At 56.6% G+C, this 17324-nt stretch overlaps 2 protein-coding genes across 2 annotated transcripts; both read right to left on the reverse strand.

Annotated features, from left to right (window-relative positions):
• Positions 1–4774: 4774 nt before the first annotated feature.
• On the reverse strand, positions 4775–5555 carry LOC120759922 (waprin-Enh1-like). Its single transcript, XM_040079642.1, has 3 exons — positions 5430–5555; positions 5087–5248; positions 4775–4914 (listed from the first exon to the last, which is right to left on the reverse strand). Exons 1-3 carry the CDS (start codon positions 5542–5544, stop codon positions 4910–4912), a joined length of 282 nt encoding a protein of 93 aa, XP_039935576.1. The 5' UTR covers positions 5545–5555; the 3' UTR covers positions 4775–4909.
• Positions 5556–10454: 4899 nt separating this feature from the next.
• Positions 10455–16783, reverse strand: MATN4 (matrilin 4). The gene is made up of 10 exons (XM_058422716.1): positions 16675–16783; positions 15178–15747; positions 14736–14858; positions 14139–14261; positions 13918–14040; positions 13670–13792; positions 12793–13206; positions 12296–12448; positions 11431–11535; positions 10455–11256 (listed from the first exon to the last, which is right to left on the reverse strand). Exons 1-10 carry the CDS (start codon positions 16742–16744, stop codon positions 11198–11200), a joined length of 1863 nt encoding a protein of 620 aa, XP_058278699.1. The 5' UTR covers positions 16745–16783; the 3' UTR covers positions 10455–11197.
• Between the last annotated feature and the right edge of the window lie 541 nt (positions 16784–17324).

Genomic DNA, 17324 nt, shown 5'->3' on the forward strand with positions numbered 1-17324 from the left:
TATTAACCTACATAATGTCAGGGAAAGGAGCAGCTGTGTGTGCCTTGGCACAGCCGGGGCTGAAGAGACAGGAATTCCCCCGTGCAGTGCCGCTGGTGGGACCTGAAGGAGCTGGGAAATGGCTTCCCCTGCATGGCTGGAGCTGGGGAGAGAGAGCAGCTCCTTGGGCTGCCCTACAGCATAAATAGCCTGCCCTCCTCTTCCAGAACACTTTGCTGTAGGGAGGCACTGGTTTGGGCTGGAGGGGCTCTCTGCAGGTGAGCAGCCCCATTTGGGAGGGGTGTGCAGGTACCTTTGCTCCCGTGCTGGTGGATTTGGGAGTGATGGTGAGTGTGGGCCACAAGGTGGGATCTGTGCTGCGGCTTGGTGCATGAGCAGGGGCTGGTGTCTATGGGAGCTGCTTTCCTCCCTGCAGACTGCTTCATGTGAGTCTCTGAGTGTCTCACCAGCCTTTGCCAGAGCTGTTATTTGTGGAACATCCCAGCTGCTTGCCTGAACACAGACATCAGCCTCTCTGAGGGACTGTGGAGGGAGCGCCCTGCTGAGAGATGGGGCTACAGAGAGGGCAGGGATGATGGAGCCCAGCTGCCCTGCCTGCCATGGGACACGAAGAGGCCCAGCTGCCCTGCCTGTACCACTGCCAGCTTCCTGCTGAGCTCTCACATGTGTCTTCATGTGGTGTGGCTTACTGCAGAGAAAGGATATGTCTGCTTTCTTCTCTTTCTGCATGGGGAAAAGGATTGCTGGCATGTAGGGATCTCCCTCAGCTACAGGGTGCTGTCAGTGCCTCATCTTTTTTGCCTTTCTTTTGGCTCCCCAGCTCAGGGAAGTCCTGCCAGCATCTGAACGGCTTCCTGGGTGTGTGCAGCCTTGTGAGGCTGCAGCAAAGAGCAATCTGCTGAGGATTCCTGGTGGGATGGAGGGAGGCTGGAGCCAAGCAGCTCAGCACAGCTCTGCTGCCTCTTGGCTGGGCCAGGCAGAGCTGCTCCCTGCCAGACTGAAAGCCTTCGTCACAAGCAGCTTGTGAGCTTTGGCAACGCTTTAGGAGAGAAATCACAACGGGCTGCTTTGGCATCCCTCAGCCGTGGTTCCGTGCCCTGCCCGCCCCCACCTCTCTGGATCTCCCCGCCATGCAGGGGCTGGGGGCAGTGCACTGCTGGGGTGATGTGCCAGAGCCAGGCAGAAGGGACAGCTTCCATCCCTGCTCTCAGATGTGCCCTGGTGGCAGACGCTGCCTCCCTCCACTGCCTAATTCCAGGATTCCCCTCTGCTCTCCCAGCAGGGTGGGAGCTGTGGGTGTCCTGTGTTGCTGCTCACTGCTGAGACTGGGAGGGCACTGGGAAAGGTCACTGGTGTATCCTGGCCATGTAAGACAAAGCACCCCTGTGTCTTCAGAAAGAAAATGCTGGAGGGCAGCAGCTGGTGTGAGACAGCTCTGGCCCAGACCGCTCTCTCCCTGCCACTGCAGAGGGTCCAGGTCCAGGTGAGGAGCTGGGTTTGTATAAAACATCCCACGGGCAAAAGCACAGGTGAATTCATTCATTTGTTGACCTTTAACTGTGAGGATGGTTTGTTTTTCTGCAGAGGTGTGTATCTATTCCTTCTGTGGTGGGGAGCAGAAGGCTATTGACTCCTTTTCCCTCCTGGGATATTGCTGCTCCTCAGCAGGAATGAGGAGGGCTATGCATAGCTCCTGACCATGGGCAGAGCTGCTGCTGACTGCATCTGCTCTGCCCAGGGTATTTTCTCCTCTGGAACTGATGTGATTGCTGAGATCCTGCTGGGACTACAGATTCCCAGTCCTAGGCCAGGCTAGCTAAATAACCCTCCCCTTTCAAAGGCTGTCAAAGCTGTAGTAATTCTTATTAAGCTGGTTGGAATCGTCTCTTGAGAAGGTCTCACATCACTGTTGAGCACCAAACTGTTCTGTATTCAGACCTCAACCACCCAGTCTTCTGAGCCAGACCATAACATCTGCAGGGGAAGACTCCAAGGAAATATTAGAGATGTTCTGCACTGCTGTGGGTGAGACCTGACTTCTCCATCCTCTGTCCTGTGTACATCTCAGAGTGGAACAAAGAATATTGTGTGGAGCAAGGATGCTCTGTGGTGCTGATGGATCCCCGGGGAGACACTCTGGATTCCATCCCCTGGGATGCTGGGGAGTGTTGGATGTTTCCTTTGGGAATTGTCCAAAAGGGACCGGCCTGAAAACCTTTGCTTTGAGGGGAGATGGAGTAAGCCACTCCTGCAGCCTGCCCTGCAGTGGTGCTGCTGTGATGTGCCATCCATGATGGATGTTTCTAACCCAAAGCTGGGCCCCTGAGTGCAGCCTTTGCCCACATTCCCAGCACCAGACGCTGTGGGCCTGTCCCAGGAGAAGTCCTGAGCCCCCAGGCAGAGAAAATGAACACCTTCATCTCCAGGCTGCCCTGGCCTTGGGGAACAGATGATGTGGGAAGAATCTCCCTGACACAGCACTCACTGCTTTTCCCTTTGTCTTGCTGGCACCTATCTAGAACAGAGAGGGAAATTCTCTTCCCCACCAGAGACCTGAAACTACGGATTCCAGCCAATGCACGCAGCACAATCAGTGATCCTGACCTGTGTGTTTTGGTGCACTGCCCAGCTCCTCCCAGGTGGGTGCTGCCTCACCAGAGGTGAGCCTAACCCAGTGCTGGAAGCTCCCCAGGCTCCTCAGCTCAGCTGGTGATAGCTGGAAATGCACAGGAGGCAGGGACCTGTGCCTGGGAAGAGGAAGGCAGAGGATTTGTTGACACAGCTGCAGGTGGAGCCACAGTTGATGCATTTCCTCAGAGATTTCTCACTTGCACGGCTCCAAAACAGAAAGCCACAGGACTGAGACAGACTAGATGTCCTCAGAGCATCCTCCGGCCCAAAGCCACCTCTTCCTGCCTTCCTGGGCCAGCAGGCAGGTGACAGTGGTGACATGAGCAAAGCTGTCTCAGAGCAGGAAGCGGGACCTCTCACAGGGAGATCTGGAGGCCTCCGGCAGCAGGTTTGGGGAGGGTGAACCCTTCCTGCCATTTCCTTGTCTCTGCAGAGGAGCTGCTGCCCCGGGCACAGCGTCCACAGGGTTATGCAGGGCCAGCTGAGAGGCACCCCGTGCCTGGAGCTCTGTGCTTAATCAAACCAATTAGCAATTTAATCTTGTTAACAAACCAAGATAATTGCGGCATTATCAAATTAGCCAGCTGTATGGAAATGCCTGCTTAATAGCTGATGATAGCTGGTGCTGATGGTGGAGGAGGAGGGCTGCGATCTGTGACTAATGACCGCGGGAGGTGTAATCAGGCTCTGCCCCGGCTGCGGGAGCGCTGGGGCTCAGCTCTCCCAGCCCACGGCTCGTGTGGCACAGCTCTCCCTGCTCTGGGCTGGTGTCAGGGAGGGTTTTCCCCTGCAAGGACTCCACACTGGGCAGAAGCAAGGTCTGATTTTACTCCGAGCTTGGCTGATGAGCTCCCAGTTCTTGTTTTGCCTGTCCCTGCTGGATCACCTGGCGTTTTCAGCCTCCCCAGTGCTGCATGAGCTCTCCAGTTCTCTCTGCCCTCCCGTGGCCAGGCTAAGCAAAGAGCTGTGTTTTTTCACCACAGGACTTCTTCCTTCTCAGCCAGAGTAATTTCTGGGTCTTTACCTCCTTCTGGTTCCTCCACAGAGAAGAGATCACCTGCACGGACGTGACCACAGAAGGACTCGCTCCAGCAGATGCTCTCCCCAGTCTCGGCCAGGAAGCTTCCAGCCTCTCCCATGGTCCATGCAAGGTGTCAGTCCCACAGCCAGAGCCTTCATCCTGCTGCGTTTGTGGGTAGTTTAAGATCTGGCCAGCTGGTGCTGCTCTCCAGGCTGCTTTGCTGGTGCCTGGCCGTGGGGATCATTAGCTCAGCTCTTACACAGCAGCAGCTCCCCTGTTCCCTCGGTGTGAGCACATGGACCAAGCTCCCCCCCAGTCTGGGCTGGACTGGTTGCTGAGAACAGCAAGCCTGGCGTCAGCAATGAGCTGGGGCGGCTGCAGGCCCTATTGGGGTGTTAGGCTGGGTGATGCTCTGCCCCTGCAGTGGGTAGTGGCAGTGCCTGGTTCTGCCTCTGCACAGAGGCCAGCAGCTCCCTCAGGCTGCACACACTCTCTTCTGCTGATGATTCTTGGCGTTTCCTGAATCTTTGTCCCCAGCAGTCAGCTGTACAAAAATTACAAGAACCCCTCGGATCCATGATTTTATCGCCCTGGTTTGAGGCTTTCCCAGGCAAGATTCTTCAGCTGAATTTTCCCCACCAGCTCAGGTTCAGTGAGGGGCTCAGCACCTCTTGGGGTTAGGGTCTGTGTAACCCCCTCCCCTGCTCTCCAGATGTGCCCCAAGTAGGGTATTCACAGGGCGGCTCTGCCTTCTGTGCCCCCTGGGCAGGCAGGGTCAGTCCCCCTCCATGGGCCTGTCCAGCTGGGAGGGGCCTGGAGGAAACACCGCTCTCCAGGGCCCTTCCAGCCTTCCTGAAGCAACCTGCCTTGTTTTGTTCCAGTCCCTTCCCATTGCTCTCTCCTCCTGGAGGCTGTGTGCCTCTGGATGGATTTTCGCCCCCAAGCCATCCCTAACCACACTGCAGGTGTGTAGCCAGGCTGTTTTCATCCTCTTCCTCCAGCAGAAGTTCCAGGGTGAAAGCAGCAGTGGGACTGTGTGCCAGGATGGAGAGAGGAGGGAGGAGGTGGGGAAAGGACTCACACATCACAAACACCCTTGGGAAAAAGCCTCTTTTATTTGTTATAGAGGAGCGGTGGGAGAGCAGAGAGGGGAAGCGAGTGGCACCGAGCACTGTGCAGCAGCTGCCAGAGTGATCCTGCAGCTGAGGTGGGATGGGAATGCTGAGATGACCCTCAGTCTGTCCTGGAAGCCGGAGCTCACACTGAGGAAAGGGAGAGAAAGGAAGAGGTCGGGTCTGGTGTTCACCCCATCCCACGTGTTTGTCCACAAGTCACCCCCCAGGCCGGCCGGACACCCCCAGCTGGACACAGCTCCCTGCCCAGAGCCGCCTCATCCCATCCCGGGAGCAGGCGGGGCTGTTCCTGAGCTCCTACCGTAGGAGACGGGGATGGCAGGAGGCTTGGAGAGGCACTTTCTCCCGCAGAAGGACCGGCAGCACTTCTTGCCGCGGGGGCAGTGCCGGTCGAGGAGGCACTGGTTCCGCGGGTTGTGCAGAGCGCAGGTGAAGCGGACGGGGGGACAGGACCAGGCGCTGCCTGCAGGAGGAGGGACAGGTTTGCTCCGGGGCGGCTGAGGGACACTGGGGAGATGCTGCCCGGAAAACACCCCTCTCCTCTCCCCTTCCTTCCCCTCCCTTCCCCAGGATTCATGTAAACATGGCTCTTCCCCAGCACCTGAGCTTTTGCCCCCCGTACCTTATCCCGGGGCATCTCCTACCTGTTGGCAGCTCTGCCCAGAGGATGAGCATCCCCACCAGGAGGAGGGCGGCCACCGCCTTCATGCTGCCGTGTCCCCGAGGGGTGCGAGCGTGGGAGGTGGGGGACACCAACATTTAAACCCTTGGGGAGGATGGGGGTGGGGAGCAGGGCCGGGCACACGCCAATGTTTGTACCCTTTTCCTCTGCCTGTTGCATTGTGTTTTCCAGAAAAGCCTTTTGCGCAAGGTTCAAGTGTGATTGTTGGATTGCTCAAAGAGCAGCTATCCCATTGCACAACTGGCCCCTGCAGCCACACCTGGGACTGAGGGACAAGCCGAGGGGACATGAGCCAGGGCATTGTCCACCCTGACAGCCTGGAGGCAGTGGAGCTGCTTTCTCCTGGGCAGGTGTCTTCTCCGGGTATCCTTTTTCAGGTCACACTCGTGGTGACCATGTTCCCTTCTGAAGGTCTGTTAAATGGTCATGCAAACCAAACCTTACAGCATGATCCAAATCAGCGTGAGACTGCCTGTGCCCTCCCAGGGATGATCCTTCAGGTTTTTTCCCAGAGGTAATTTGCCCCAGCTCCAAATCCTCCTTACTCCTGCCCCATTGGGAGTATAAACTGGTGTAGGGAAAACAGCTTGGCTTAGTCAAGGGTGAGTCTTTCTCAAGCTCTGTGGGGGTCACCTGAACCCCAGTATCTTCTCTGGGTGACTTCTGCCATATGGGAAGCAGGTTGGTGCTGGAAGAAAGTGGCTGACCTCTCTGGGGTAGGATAATCCACTCCTTATAGACCTGTCACCAGCCGTGATGCAGCACAAGGACAACTTGACTAAGTCCGAACTCTTGATGGCTGTAGGGATTAGGGGCTGTATTCCTTGTTTGGATGGCAAAGGTCCCACTACCCATTTCCCCCTCCCAAGGAAATTGGAGCCCTGCCCTGGCCTCCAGGTAAATCTGTTTTCTTTTTCTGTTTTCTTTCCCTTGGGCAATGGGAAGTTACTCCATTTCCCACCAATTGGTCAATGTCCCACTCAGCTTGTGTAAGAGGTTCCTGAAACATTTCTGTGGGACTTCTGGGGCTGGCAGGAGTCCAAGCTGTCCTGGAAACAGGCTCTGGGAATGCTTGGGGAGGGGAAGGCTCCCACAGCCAACCTCCCCTAGTCCTGCAAAGGGCATTGCCTGATCTCACAACCAGGCAGGGACAAAGAGCAGCAAAAGCCCAGTATCACCTCTACATGCTCTGTGCAGCCCCTGAACCCCCCAGAGCTGCACTGATCCAGCCCCTGGAGCTGCCACTTTCCATCCAGGGCATGGTGGGCATCTCGCTGTGCCCTTTCCTGCTCAGACTTCCATTCTCAAGTTTAAATGAACCCTGTTAAGTGGACTTCAACTCACCTGGCATCTGTTAATCATTGTCCAATTTCCCTGTTGATTCTGTGGCCGCATTTAGCTCTTTGTGAAGTCATATATTAAATAATGTGCAGAAAATATAGCCAACCTAAAAAGATTTTTTGGGCCGTGCACCAACAATGTAGCACTTTTAATGAGAAATACAAGCACTGGATTAATTTTTAAGCAATCCATTGCCATTCAGCTGCTGCTGGGGCTGAAGAGGACAATGCTGTGCTCCCAGCTGGTGCCAGAACCTGGCTGAGGTGGTGCTTGGACCTGTGCCTCCTAGGGAAGAGAAAAGATCAAGGACCAAGGCTTGGATTAAGCTGAAGAGAAGATTGGGGGAGTGAGGGGGAAAGAAATCCACCTAAAGAAGAATGCTTTATTCATAGCAGGGGGAAAAGTGTGAATTCTTTTTGTTGCAAACTCCCATGAAATAACCAGGACCCAGCATTTCTGTGCATAGGATTGCCTGCAGTCCTCATGTTGCATTCTGTTACCTGTGCAGCACCCATTGCCCCAGCACCTCTCAGAGCAGTCCCCATCCCACAGGGCCCACGGTCCTCTCCATGAAAACCACTTTTTGTCCCTCCTTCCAGAGCTGCAAGGCCCCAGTTGTGCAATGTTTGAGGGTATTGTGGCAGATGCTGCATTTTCCCAGCCAGAGCAAAGCTCTGCAGTTTGTATTCCAAGGGAAGGGAAGGGAAGGGAAGGGAAGGGAAGGGAAGGGAAGGGAAGGGAAGGGAAGGGAAGGGAAGGGAAGGGAAGGGAAGGGAAGGGAAGGGAAGGTGACCAGTAGCCCAGGTCCCCCAGCCTTACCCGGATACACAAAGCACCCCAGGAACAGCTCGTGCCCTGTGAAGCAGCCCTAGTCCCTCAGCAGGGGATACAAAGCTTTCAGCTGGATGATGAGCTCCATCCATCCACCCATCCATCCACACATCCACCCACCCATCCACCCATCCATCCATCCATCCATCCATCCCTCCGTCCATCCACCATCCATCCCTGTCCATCCATCCACCCATCCATCCATCCATCCATCCATCCATCCATCCATCCATCCATCCATCCCTCCGTCCATCCACCATCCATCCCTGTCCATCCATCCCTCTGTCCATCCATCCATCCATCCATCCCTCTGTCCATCCATCCATCCATCCCTGTCCATCCATCCACCCACCCACCCACCCATCCATTATCCATCCATCCATCCATCCATCCATCCATCCATCCATCCATCCATCCATCCATCCATCCATCCATCCCTGTCCACCCACCCACCCATCCATCCCTCCCCGGCTCACGGCTCCGCTCAGCCCCGGGCCGGCTCCAGCCGCTCGGGGTGCCCGGGAGAGGGAAGGGGGTGCCCGCGGCCCGGCCTCGCTGTCCCAGCGCTGGTGTCTGGTGCCACCTAGTGAAGTGCCATTGATGAGGCTCTGCAGCACCACGCAGGCTCGGCCCTGCTCCCCGATGGAATCCCACGGGAAAGGGCCCTGTGGGATCTGCCTCTACAAATACCGAGTGTGAACAGACCTTTAAGTGGGACCTGCTCCGTGCACAGGTACCCCCAACCCAGCACTCCCAAATATCTCCAGCCCGGAGAAACCAGAGCAAGAGGAAACCACAACTCTGCACATGCTGCCTGTGCCCAAAGCAAATGGAAACAGAGCTGAGGTGTGAAAAATAAACATTGTTTATTTACAGAAGAGCAGAAACAACAGTGAACTACACCATGTATTTAAATTGTAAGAATCCCTGTAGCAGCAACTATAAAATGTATTTATATAAGAACCTATATAGCAACTACGTATGAAACATTTCTACAAAAGACAAAAACGCTCTCTAAAGTGTATATACAGAAGACTACTGAAGAACAATCTACATCTATCCAGAAGGGTGGCATCCCTGTCCGGCATCTCCATCAGTCCTGGAAGAAAAGCAAGCGACACGGTCACTCCAGTCAGGCACAGAGGGCTGTTCCCTGTGCCCCCAGGCTGGGACACGTGGGCAGAGAGGGACTCTGCTGCCAGCACTGAGCCTGCCTCGGGCTGAGGGCTGGGCCCCAGGCAATGACACACAAAGCATGGCCCAAAGCAAGCACAGGGCAGCTGGGGGTGGTCTTTGTGCCACCAGAACCCAGGGCACCCCCTGGGCACCGTGTCCCTGAGTGGGGCCACCCAGCCCAGCCCAGCCTGGCAGCAGGGGACCTCCTCTGCCCGTGGGCAGAGCATGGCCAGCACCTGCCTGTCCTGCTGCTGGGGTTGGTCTTCATCCCAAGACCATGTTCTTCTCCTCACCTTTCTCATCCACTTCCATGTCTTCAACATAATCCTCCATTTCCACCTCCCTCTCCTCCTCCACATCCAACTCCATCTCTTCCTCTCCATAATCTACATCTGCTTCAATGTTTTTCTCCATTTCAATCTTAATGCCCACCTCCATCTCCTCCCCAGTGTCTCTGACAGCCTGCACTGGGAGCAAAACCTCAGAGTGGGGTCCCTGTCCCATCCCCACAGAGCCCCAGCCCACCCCAGGCAGTTGGGGGTGTCCACCCCCATGGAATGGCACTGTACCTTCATTGGGACAAAAGTGAGCATCCTGCAGGGAGGGTGCAAGATCCAGGCAGCAGGGACCTTTCAGGACTGATGACAGTGTCAGGGACCTGGTGACAAGCAGGGTGATGGCATTGCTCTCAGAGCAGGGTGCAGTGTGGGTAACACAAGGGCCAGTGGTTGTTTTGTGCACTTTACTGGGAGAAGGTTTCAGCTGTGTCATACTGTGCAGTGGTAACGTACAGCCAGGGCCTGTGCCTCACCACCTTCAGTGTAAAAACCAGCTTCCTTTTAACCCAAATCAACCCCTGCAGTGGAAAGCCATCCTCGCCCTCTCCTCCCACCCCAGATCCTGTCAAACACTCTGTCCCCATCTTTCCTGTGGGACTCTTCAAGCCCTACATGGCTGCCCCATGGCCCTCTCTTCTCCAGGGTGACCATCCCCAACTCCTTCAGCGTTTCCTCAGAGCAGAGGGGCTCCAGCCCTTGCAGCACCCCATGGCCTCCTCTGCACTCCCTCCAGCAGCTTCAGGTCCTCCCTGTGCTCAGGACCCCAGAGCTGGAGGCAGGGATGGGTCCTGGGGTGGGGGCTGCAGCTTCATGGGGAGCAGAGGGGAGTTTTGTGTTGTCCCCTGAGAGGAACTAAATGCGCTCTTTGCTGAGGGATAAAATCAAGAGAATGGAGAGCGCCTCAGGCAGAGTCCTGCTGTCAGCAGAGGTTCTTTGTGAAGTCTGCAGGGATCCATCAGGAGCAGATCCCGGTGTCCCTTTGCCTCAGCACCCACCCCAGAGCAGCTGCAGTGGGCACCTTGGCCAGGCTGTGGGTCCGTGCCCAGCTCAGCTCTCAGCTCCCTGTGCTCCCACAAGCACAGGCTCCAAAGCAAACCCTGCCCATGGGGATGCAGTGTCCATGCCACACTGGCTCCCTCCAGCTGAGGCTGGGCCTGCAGCACCCTGGGGTGCCACACAACAAAGATGTTCTCAAAAGATTTCTGGATCCTGTGGACAGGAGCCTCTGCAAAATCCACTTCTGACACAGAGGCACCTCTGTCACCCTGCAGCCCAGCTGAAAGGAGAGGGACATGTCATACAAATCTTAAGGGTGTTTATTGTCACGATAGAAATTCCTTTATAGAAAACAAGAGTTTAAAAATAGCGCTACCCTGCTCTCAGAATTAAATATACATATATATATACACACACACATAGAGATTGATAGAAAGAATAATTACCGTTTTGCTATGTGATTATAAAACCAAACAAGATTAATACCAATTTCCAAACTATTCTGCCAAACCAGGGCAAGGGGATCTAAGAATTCCTGCCGCCCACCCTCCCATGGGAGCCCACCTGGGCACCCCATTGGGATCCAGCTGGGCACCAGGCACCCCCTGTGCTGCCTGCCCCACCCAGCTGTCCTTGCCCCACCCCTTGGCAGCAGATGCTGAGACAACAGAAGCTCTCAGGGTGACACCACTGTAGGTTTTTTCTCTTGCAAATCAGCCTGCCAGGGTCCAGGGGGACTGTGCCACCTCAGTCCCTCTGGGGGACACCAGGTGTCACGTCTGTCCAGCCTGCCCACATAGTTCCTCCCCCTCATCCCAGACCTGCCACGGAACGACAACTGAACCCCTTGGCTTTGCAGCAGGGGCTTTGTTCAAGTTCCTTTTTCGTGTGTTTTTAGGATTTTTTAAATACAGTCCACGCCCCCCTGGGGATTTTGCAATACAAGAACAAACACTGATGCTTTATGATAACCTAGCAATAACAATGTCGTGTAGCTACTGTACATCCATCCCCGTGCCCCGCCGAGCACGGCAGCCCTCTGCCAGGATCACTTCTTGTTGGCAATCTGCTTTTCCAAGTCTTCAAGTCTGGCTGTCATCTGAGCAAGTGGACGTGTTAAGGAAACAGCGTGAGCCAGAGTCTGCTGGGCAAAGGGCTTCACCCCCTTAGAAGAGCCTAAAATTTCCCCTCTCCCATTAATCCAACCCTCCCTCCCCCATGTGTGCTCTGTCCTCAGCCGTTCTGTGCCCTGGCAAGCCCAGGCATCGCCCCAAAGGATATTTTTCTCGGTCAGGCTCTGCAGGATGGCCACGGTGTTCGTCTGGAACTGCACCAGCGCCTCGCACTCACACGGGCTGCGGATCTCCGTCTCCCCTTTGCCCTCCTCTGTGACAGTGGGGGTTTGGCTGCAGTCAGACCGTGGCCCCACGGTTTGCCTTGCTCCCAGACAGGTCCCTTGTCCCTGCAGCCACCCACCGGGGCTCAGAGCTCTCCCCGGCATTTTGCCCTCTTTTTTCAGCCTCTCTGCTGTCTGTCAGGCTGCCCTGCTGATCCAGCAAGCTCTCTGCCAGGCATCCCACAGAGCTGTCACACGCGTGGTCACAGCGTGCCAAGGACAGCCAGTGCTGAGCTTCACTTTGCCTTCAAGCTGGGGTGGCAGGGGGCAGGTAGACTCCATATCTGCAGCCCTGTGGGGGTCTCAAGGGCCCTGGGGAGCCCCAGCCTGTCCCAGGGCAGGGAGACCCTCACAGTAACCCTGCATCCAGCAGCAGCAGAAGCACAGGTCTGAACAGGGCACACAGGCCACCTTCAGAGCATCCCACAAGGCAGGGTGCCGCTCCTGAATTCTGCCCATGCAATGGCACGGGAGTGGTTGCTCACATTAATACTTTTGTATTAACGCCTCCTGATTTTTAATTCATTTCCCCAGCTTCACCTTTTCCTCTTCCAAAACCCTCCCAGAGATCCACAACAGCCTGGAGAGATCCTGAGACAGCCTGGGCTCACACCAGCCCAGCTCAGCCTTGGGGTACGTGACACAGGGTGCCAGACACACAGACACACAGCCACCCCACTGGCCCTGTGGGGACAGAAGGGCCTTCCCTGGCTTGGGGTCACATCCCCTGGTGTGGCCAGGAACACCCACCTGGGCAGATGTTCAGGGAGAAGTTCTCCACGAGGTGGGTCATGGTGGTGAAGTCTGCTGAATAGGAGAAGTGCTGCTCCACTGGCTCGGAGGCGATCTCTCTCAGCTCTTCTTCCACAGCTTTTCCAACACCCACGGCAAACATGACGATCCCTGCGAGGCACGGACAGATCCTGAGCGCTGCCCTGGCCGCCCCGCAGCAAGCAGCCCCCAGCCCAGAGCGAGCAAAGCCAAGGATGCAGGATTTTCTCTGGGCTTCCCAAATACACGGCAGTAATTTGGGAAGGACAGGCAGGAGCATGGCAGCGCTGTGGTGGTGCAGGCTGCTGCATGAAGGATTCTGCTCAGAGCATCCCATGGCCACAACAGAGCACATCTACCATGGCATGCAGCTCCCCAAGGCTGGAGGCTGCAGCTTTTCCCTGAGACAGCCACCCCGAGGAACCATCTCCCGGTGCCCAAAACCCTGCAATTCGGGGTTCCCAAACCCCCCACACCTGATTCCTTTGCTCTCCTGGCCCATTCGGAGATGTCATCCTGGGAGCGCCCATCTGTGAAGACCAGCCCGATTCTGGGGATGTTGTGGGAGAGAGGCCTGGCACCTTCCAGCTCAGAGAAGCTGTGCTCCACCATGTGCTTGAGGGCAAGGCCTGTCATGGTGCCTTTCTCCATGTACTCCACGTCCATCACCGCTTTCTTGATCTCGTCCGCGCTGTGGTACTTGTTGAGGGGGAACTCGGTGCGCACACGGCTGGAGTACTGCACCAGTCCCACCCGTGTGCCGTGGGGGGACACCTCCAGCAGGTCCACAATACGGTTCACAAACTGCTTCACCAGCTCAAAGTTCTGGGGCCGGACACTCTTGGAGCCATCGATCACCATCACGAGGTCCACGTGCCCAGCTCCACACTCTGCGGGCACAGGGGGAGGTTAGAGAGGAGCAGCCTGGCCATGGCCACGTCAGAGAGAAGGAGCCTCAGCTGGGGCTGAGCTCTGAGGCTTCAGGACACTGTGGGGACACCCTGGAACTGCAGCTGGGAAGGAGAGCAGACTCAGTCCCAGTGCCCAGGGAACTCAGCCCAAAAACCTCCACTGGCACCCCAACACCCTGTGAAAGCCTTTCCTAGGCTTCTCTTTTCCTGAACCTTTCCTTAAAGCTGTTGCATCTTCTGGGCCATGTCTCTGAGGACACAAGCATCCATCCCCATGGCAGCCAGGTTGCTCTCCCAACCACAGCCAGCCCTCCACCCTCTTCCAGCCTAGCTTAGAGTCCCAAGTGGGGACAGAGCCCCCCAGCCCAGTTCAAGGTGAGCTCTCTCCAGGAGCACAGAGCGCAGATAAGGAGAATGTCAAGGGCTGTGTCCCAGTACTCACTGCTGCACGTCTTGCCGTCAGCCTGGAGCTGCTGGCCCTCAGGGCACACGCAGTGGTAGGAGCCCTCCGTGCTCACGCACTTGAACTCACAGCCGTGATCCACCCCGTTGCAGAGGTCGGTGGCTGGAAGACAAGCCGAGGGCATGGGGTTATCCCCGTTCAGGGTGGGCTGGGAACAGCCCTTCCCTGGGGACCGGGCAGGACGGAAAGGCACGTGTTATACACACAGCCTGCACGCTGGCACCTACCCCTGCAGGACTTGCTGTCGGGCTGGAGCGTGAAGCCGCTGCGGCAGCGGCAGTAGTGCCCGTTGGGGATGCTCACACACTCGTGCTGGCAGCTGTGGTTTCCGAAGCTGCAGTAATCAATCACTGGAGAGACAAGGTGAGCGATGGCAGAAAGGAAAAGGCGAGAAGGGAGGGAATGGGAAACAAGCGAAGAAGAGACAGGGAGGGGGACAGCCACTTACTAGTGCAGCTCCTCTTGTTCTGGCTGAGGTAGTAACCTGCCCGGCAGCGGCACGAGTACGAGCCGCGCACGCTGACACAGTGGTGCTGACAGCCGTGTCTCCCGTCTGCGCACGCATCGATGGCTGCAGGGGAACAGGACACCCGTCACCCTCCTGGGCCAGCCTCCCTGGGGCAGCAGGGCAGCACTGCTCCAGGGCTTCGAAGCAGCTCCCAGCACCATGAAACAAGAAGGCAAAGTCCTGGTGTGGTGGCCTGACCAGTTAACACGGCTTTGCATTAAAATCCAGGGAAAAAGCACTGCACACTTTGGTGTTGGGATGTGAATCCTCTGGTACTCACTCCCTGGACCCCTAAGCTGACAGGCAGCTGGTTGTGCCCACATAAGTCACGAGTGTCCCATCTCAGAGAGGTGGCCAGGATTTAGCAGTGCTGAATGTCTGCAGTCATTACAGACCCGGGGGGCAGTGGCCCCAGTGAACAGAGCACCCAGGCTGCTGCTGGCCTCCCTGAATCCTCTGCCGTGTTCCAGCTTCCCTCCGTGGGACCCGTAACTACAAGCTCCCTATGAAAGTTCAGAAAATAAAAAGGGTTTTTACGAGAACAGGTCTTTCCGTCCACATTGAGCCTGTAGCCTGGGTTGCACTCGCAGTAGAAGGAGCCAGGGGTGCTGATGCAGCTGTGCTGGCAGCCGTGCTCCCTCTCCACGCACATGTCCACCCCTGCAAGACAGAACGGGCATCAGAGTGGCTACAGGCACACCAGACACATGGGGACCCTGGCTCTGGCACGTGCCCTGTCCCTGCAGCAGAAGCCAGTGTGACAACCCACACAGCCCCAGCCCTGCCAGCCCAGTGCTCAGCCACGGATTTCCAGCACACAGACGCTGTGCGGTGCCCTGTCCTAGCACCTCCCTGCTTCTACCCTGCTTCTGGCATGGGCAGCCACCCCAAACACCCCTCTGAAGGTCACCTCCTGGCCTGGGTGAGGAGTAGACACCAGGACCCCCCTCACCACTCCACAGCAGCAGCTCTCACCCACCGCAAAGCTTGTCCTGGAACTGCTTGGCAAACTGCTGGATGAGCTCAAAGGACTCCACCAGGAAGACGTGCTCCTCCAGCGGCGGGGAGGCCATGGCCCGCAGAGAGTTCATGTCTGCCCGCTGGATTCCCACGGCGTAGATCTCGATGCCGGCGTTCCGCGCCTGCGTGGCCACCTCGCTGACGCGGTCCTGGGGCCGCCCGTCGGTCACGATGATGGCGATGCGGGGGATCCTCTTGTGCAGAGGGCGCGCGCCCTCCTGCGTGGTGAAGGCCACGTTCATGGCGTACTGGATGGCCAGCCCCGTCATGGTGCCCTGGGCCAGCGGGATGATGCCGTTGATGGCCCTCTCCATGTCGGCCCGCGTGAAGAAGGTCTTGAGGGAGAAGATGTTCTGCACCTGGCTGGAGTACTGGATCACCCCCACGCGAGTGGCGTTGGGGCCCACGTCCAGGTTGCCGATGATGTCCATCATGAAGCGCCGCATGGTCTCGAACTCGAAGGGGCGCACGCTGCGGGAGCTGTCGATCACAAACACGATGTCCAGGGGACCCGTCCTGCACTTCAGTGCTAAGGAGAAGGCAAAGGGAAGGTTCAGTCCTGTGGCTGTCCGCGGGGAGCAGAGGGATCTCTGCCCGCTGGCTGGGGGCTGCTCATGAGGGATGGAGAGAGCGGGTTTGGCCAGCCCCCACAGACCGGCACCTTTCCACTGCCCAGTAAATCCACAGAAGGTGGCGGCAGAGTGGAAGAAGGGCCAATGGGCTGGGGAGACACTCCCTGGCTGTGGGTTGTTGTGGTGGTGTTTTTTTAAGGGCAGAAAATAAGACAGTAAAAAGCAAAGCTAAGGGCGCACGCTTGGCAGAGATTGAGCCAAAGAGCTACTCTTGAGCATAAGGATGCTACTTCCAGTGCAAACTGGGAGAGTCTTCAGCAAGTGAAATGCCAATGGACATATTTCATTTGGCCTGTGTGCACCCAAGCCTGGGAGAATTGGGCCCTAATCATAAGGAAACACTTTGAGTCCCTTTTGGATGATGCCAATCTCAATTGCCCTGAAGGTCTCTGAGACAGACCTGCTCCTTTCTCCATTTGGTACATTCACTCTTTTAAACTAAAATTGATTTAGATCCTGGGAGGAGACAGGCTGGTACCTCTGGGTTTGCTTTGTCCCCTGCACCTGAAGAGTCAAGCAAGGAGGAGGCTTCCCCTCACAGCTGCACCTCCTGCCAAGGTGACAGCCTGGAGGGTGACAAGCCCTGGACAGAGCTGTGTCACAGCTGAGAAGGTGCCCAGAGCAAGCAGAACCAGAGCCACCACTTGCTAGGGCCAGGAAGTTTGTGTCCCACTGCTGGAGGGATCCTCCATCCTCCTGGGGATGCTCCCAAAGAAGAGAATCATGTTCCCCCCACGTCACACAGCAAACTGTCCTCTGACGGCTCCCCTGCCCTTTGTTCTCATTTCCCTCCCTCCATGCACTCCCCACCAGCCAGGGCTCACCTGCAGGTTTTGGTCTGGCTTCCAGTGTTGTCAGGAGAAGCAAGAGAGAGGCAACAGGAAGGAGCTTCATCGTGGCTCTGCGAGATGACAGAGTTCCAGTGCTGGAAGGATGTGCTGCAGGGAAGAGACAAAGTGCAATCAGTGCTGGGGGTGGGCTCAGCCAAGGGGCAGCATTCTGCTGTGGTGGGTGTGCCCGGGCAGTGCCAAAAACCCTGAGCAGCAGCAGTTTTGATGGATCCATCCCCAAACCTCTCTGAACCCCCATGGAATCTTTCCTGTTCCAAGGACTGACAGTCTCAGCACAGCTCAATTTCATTACAGTAGCAAGACTCTGCCAAAGGGTCTGATTTTCTGCTCTGGGTGGAGCTGGCCATTGGACAAGCTTTATTTTCACTTGCAAACCAGGCAGAGGGGATGTTCAGCCAAATGCTTTTTCCCTGACTGTGTGGCTGTTCTCTGCAGCCAGTGGAGACTGAGAAAGCTGCACGCAGGGATGCAGAGCACCAGCCCTCCTCATACAAGAGAAGCCCCCAGATGAAACGCCAGCACAGACAAAACCTGCTCAGAAGTCTCTCAAAGTCACTGGCAAAGATCATTTTTCCAAGAAGTTCCATTCTCTGCCTGTTTCCAAACTGCCTTGGGAGAGCAGA

The sequence above is a fragment of the Hirundo rustica genome, chromosome 16, assembly GCF_015227805.2.
Source record: "Hirundo rustica isolate bHirRus1 chromosome 16, bHirRus1.pri.v3, whole genome shotgun sequence".
Lineage (NCBI taxonomy): Eukaryota > Metazoa > Chordata > Aves > Passeriformes > Hirundinidae > Hirundo > Hirundo rustica.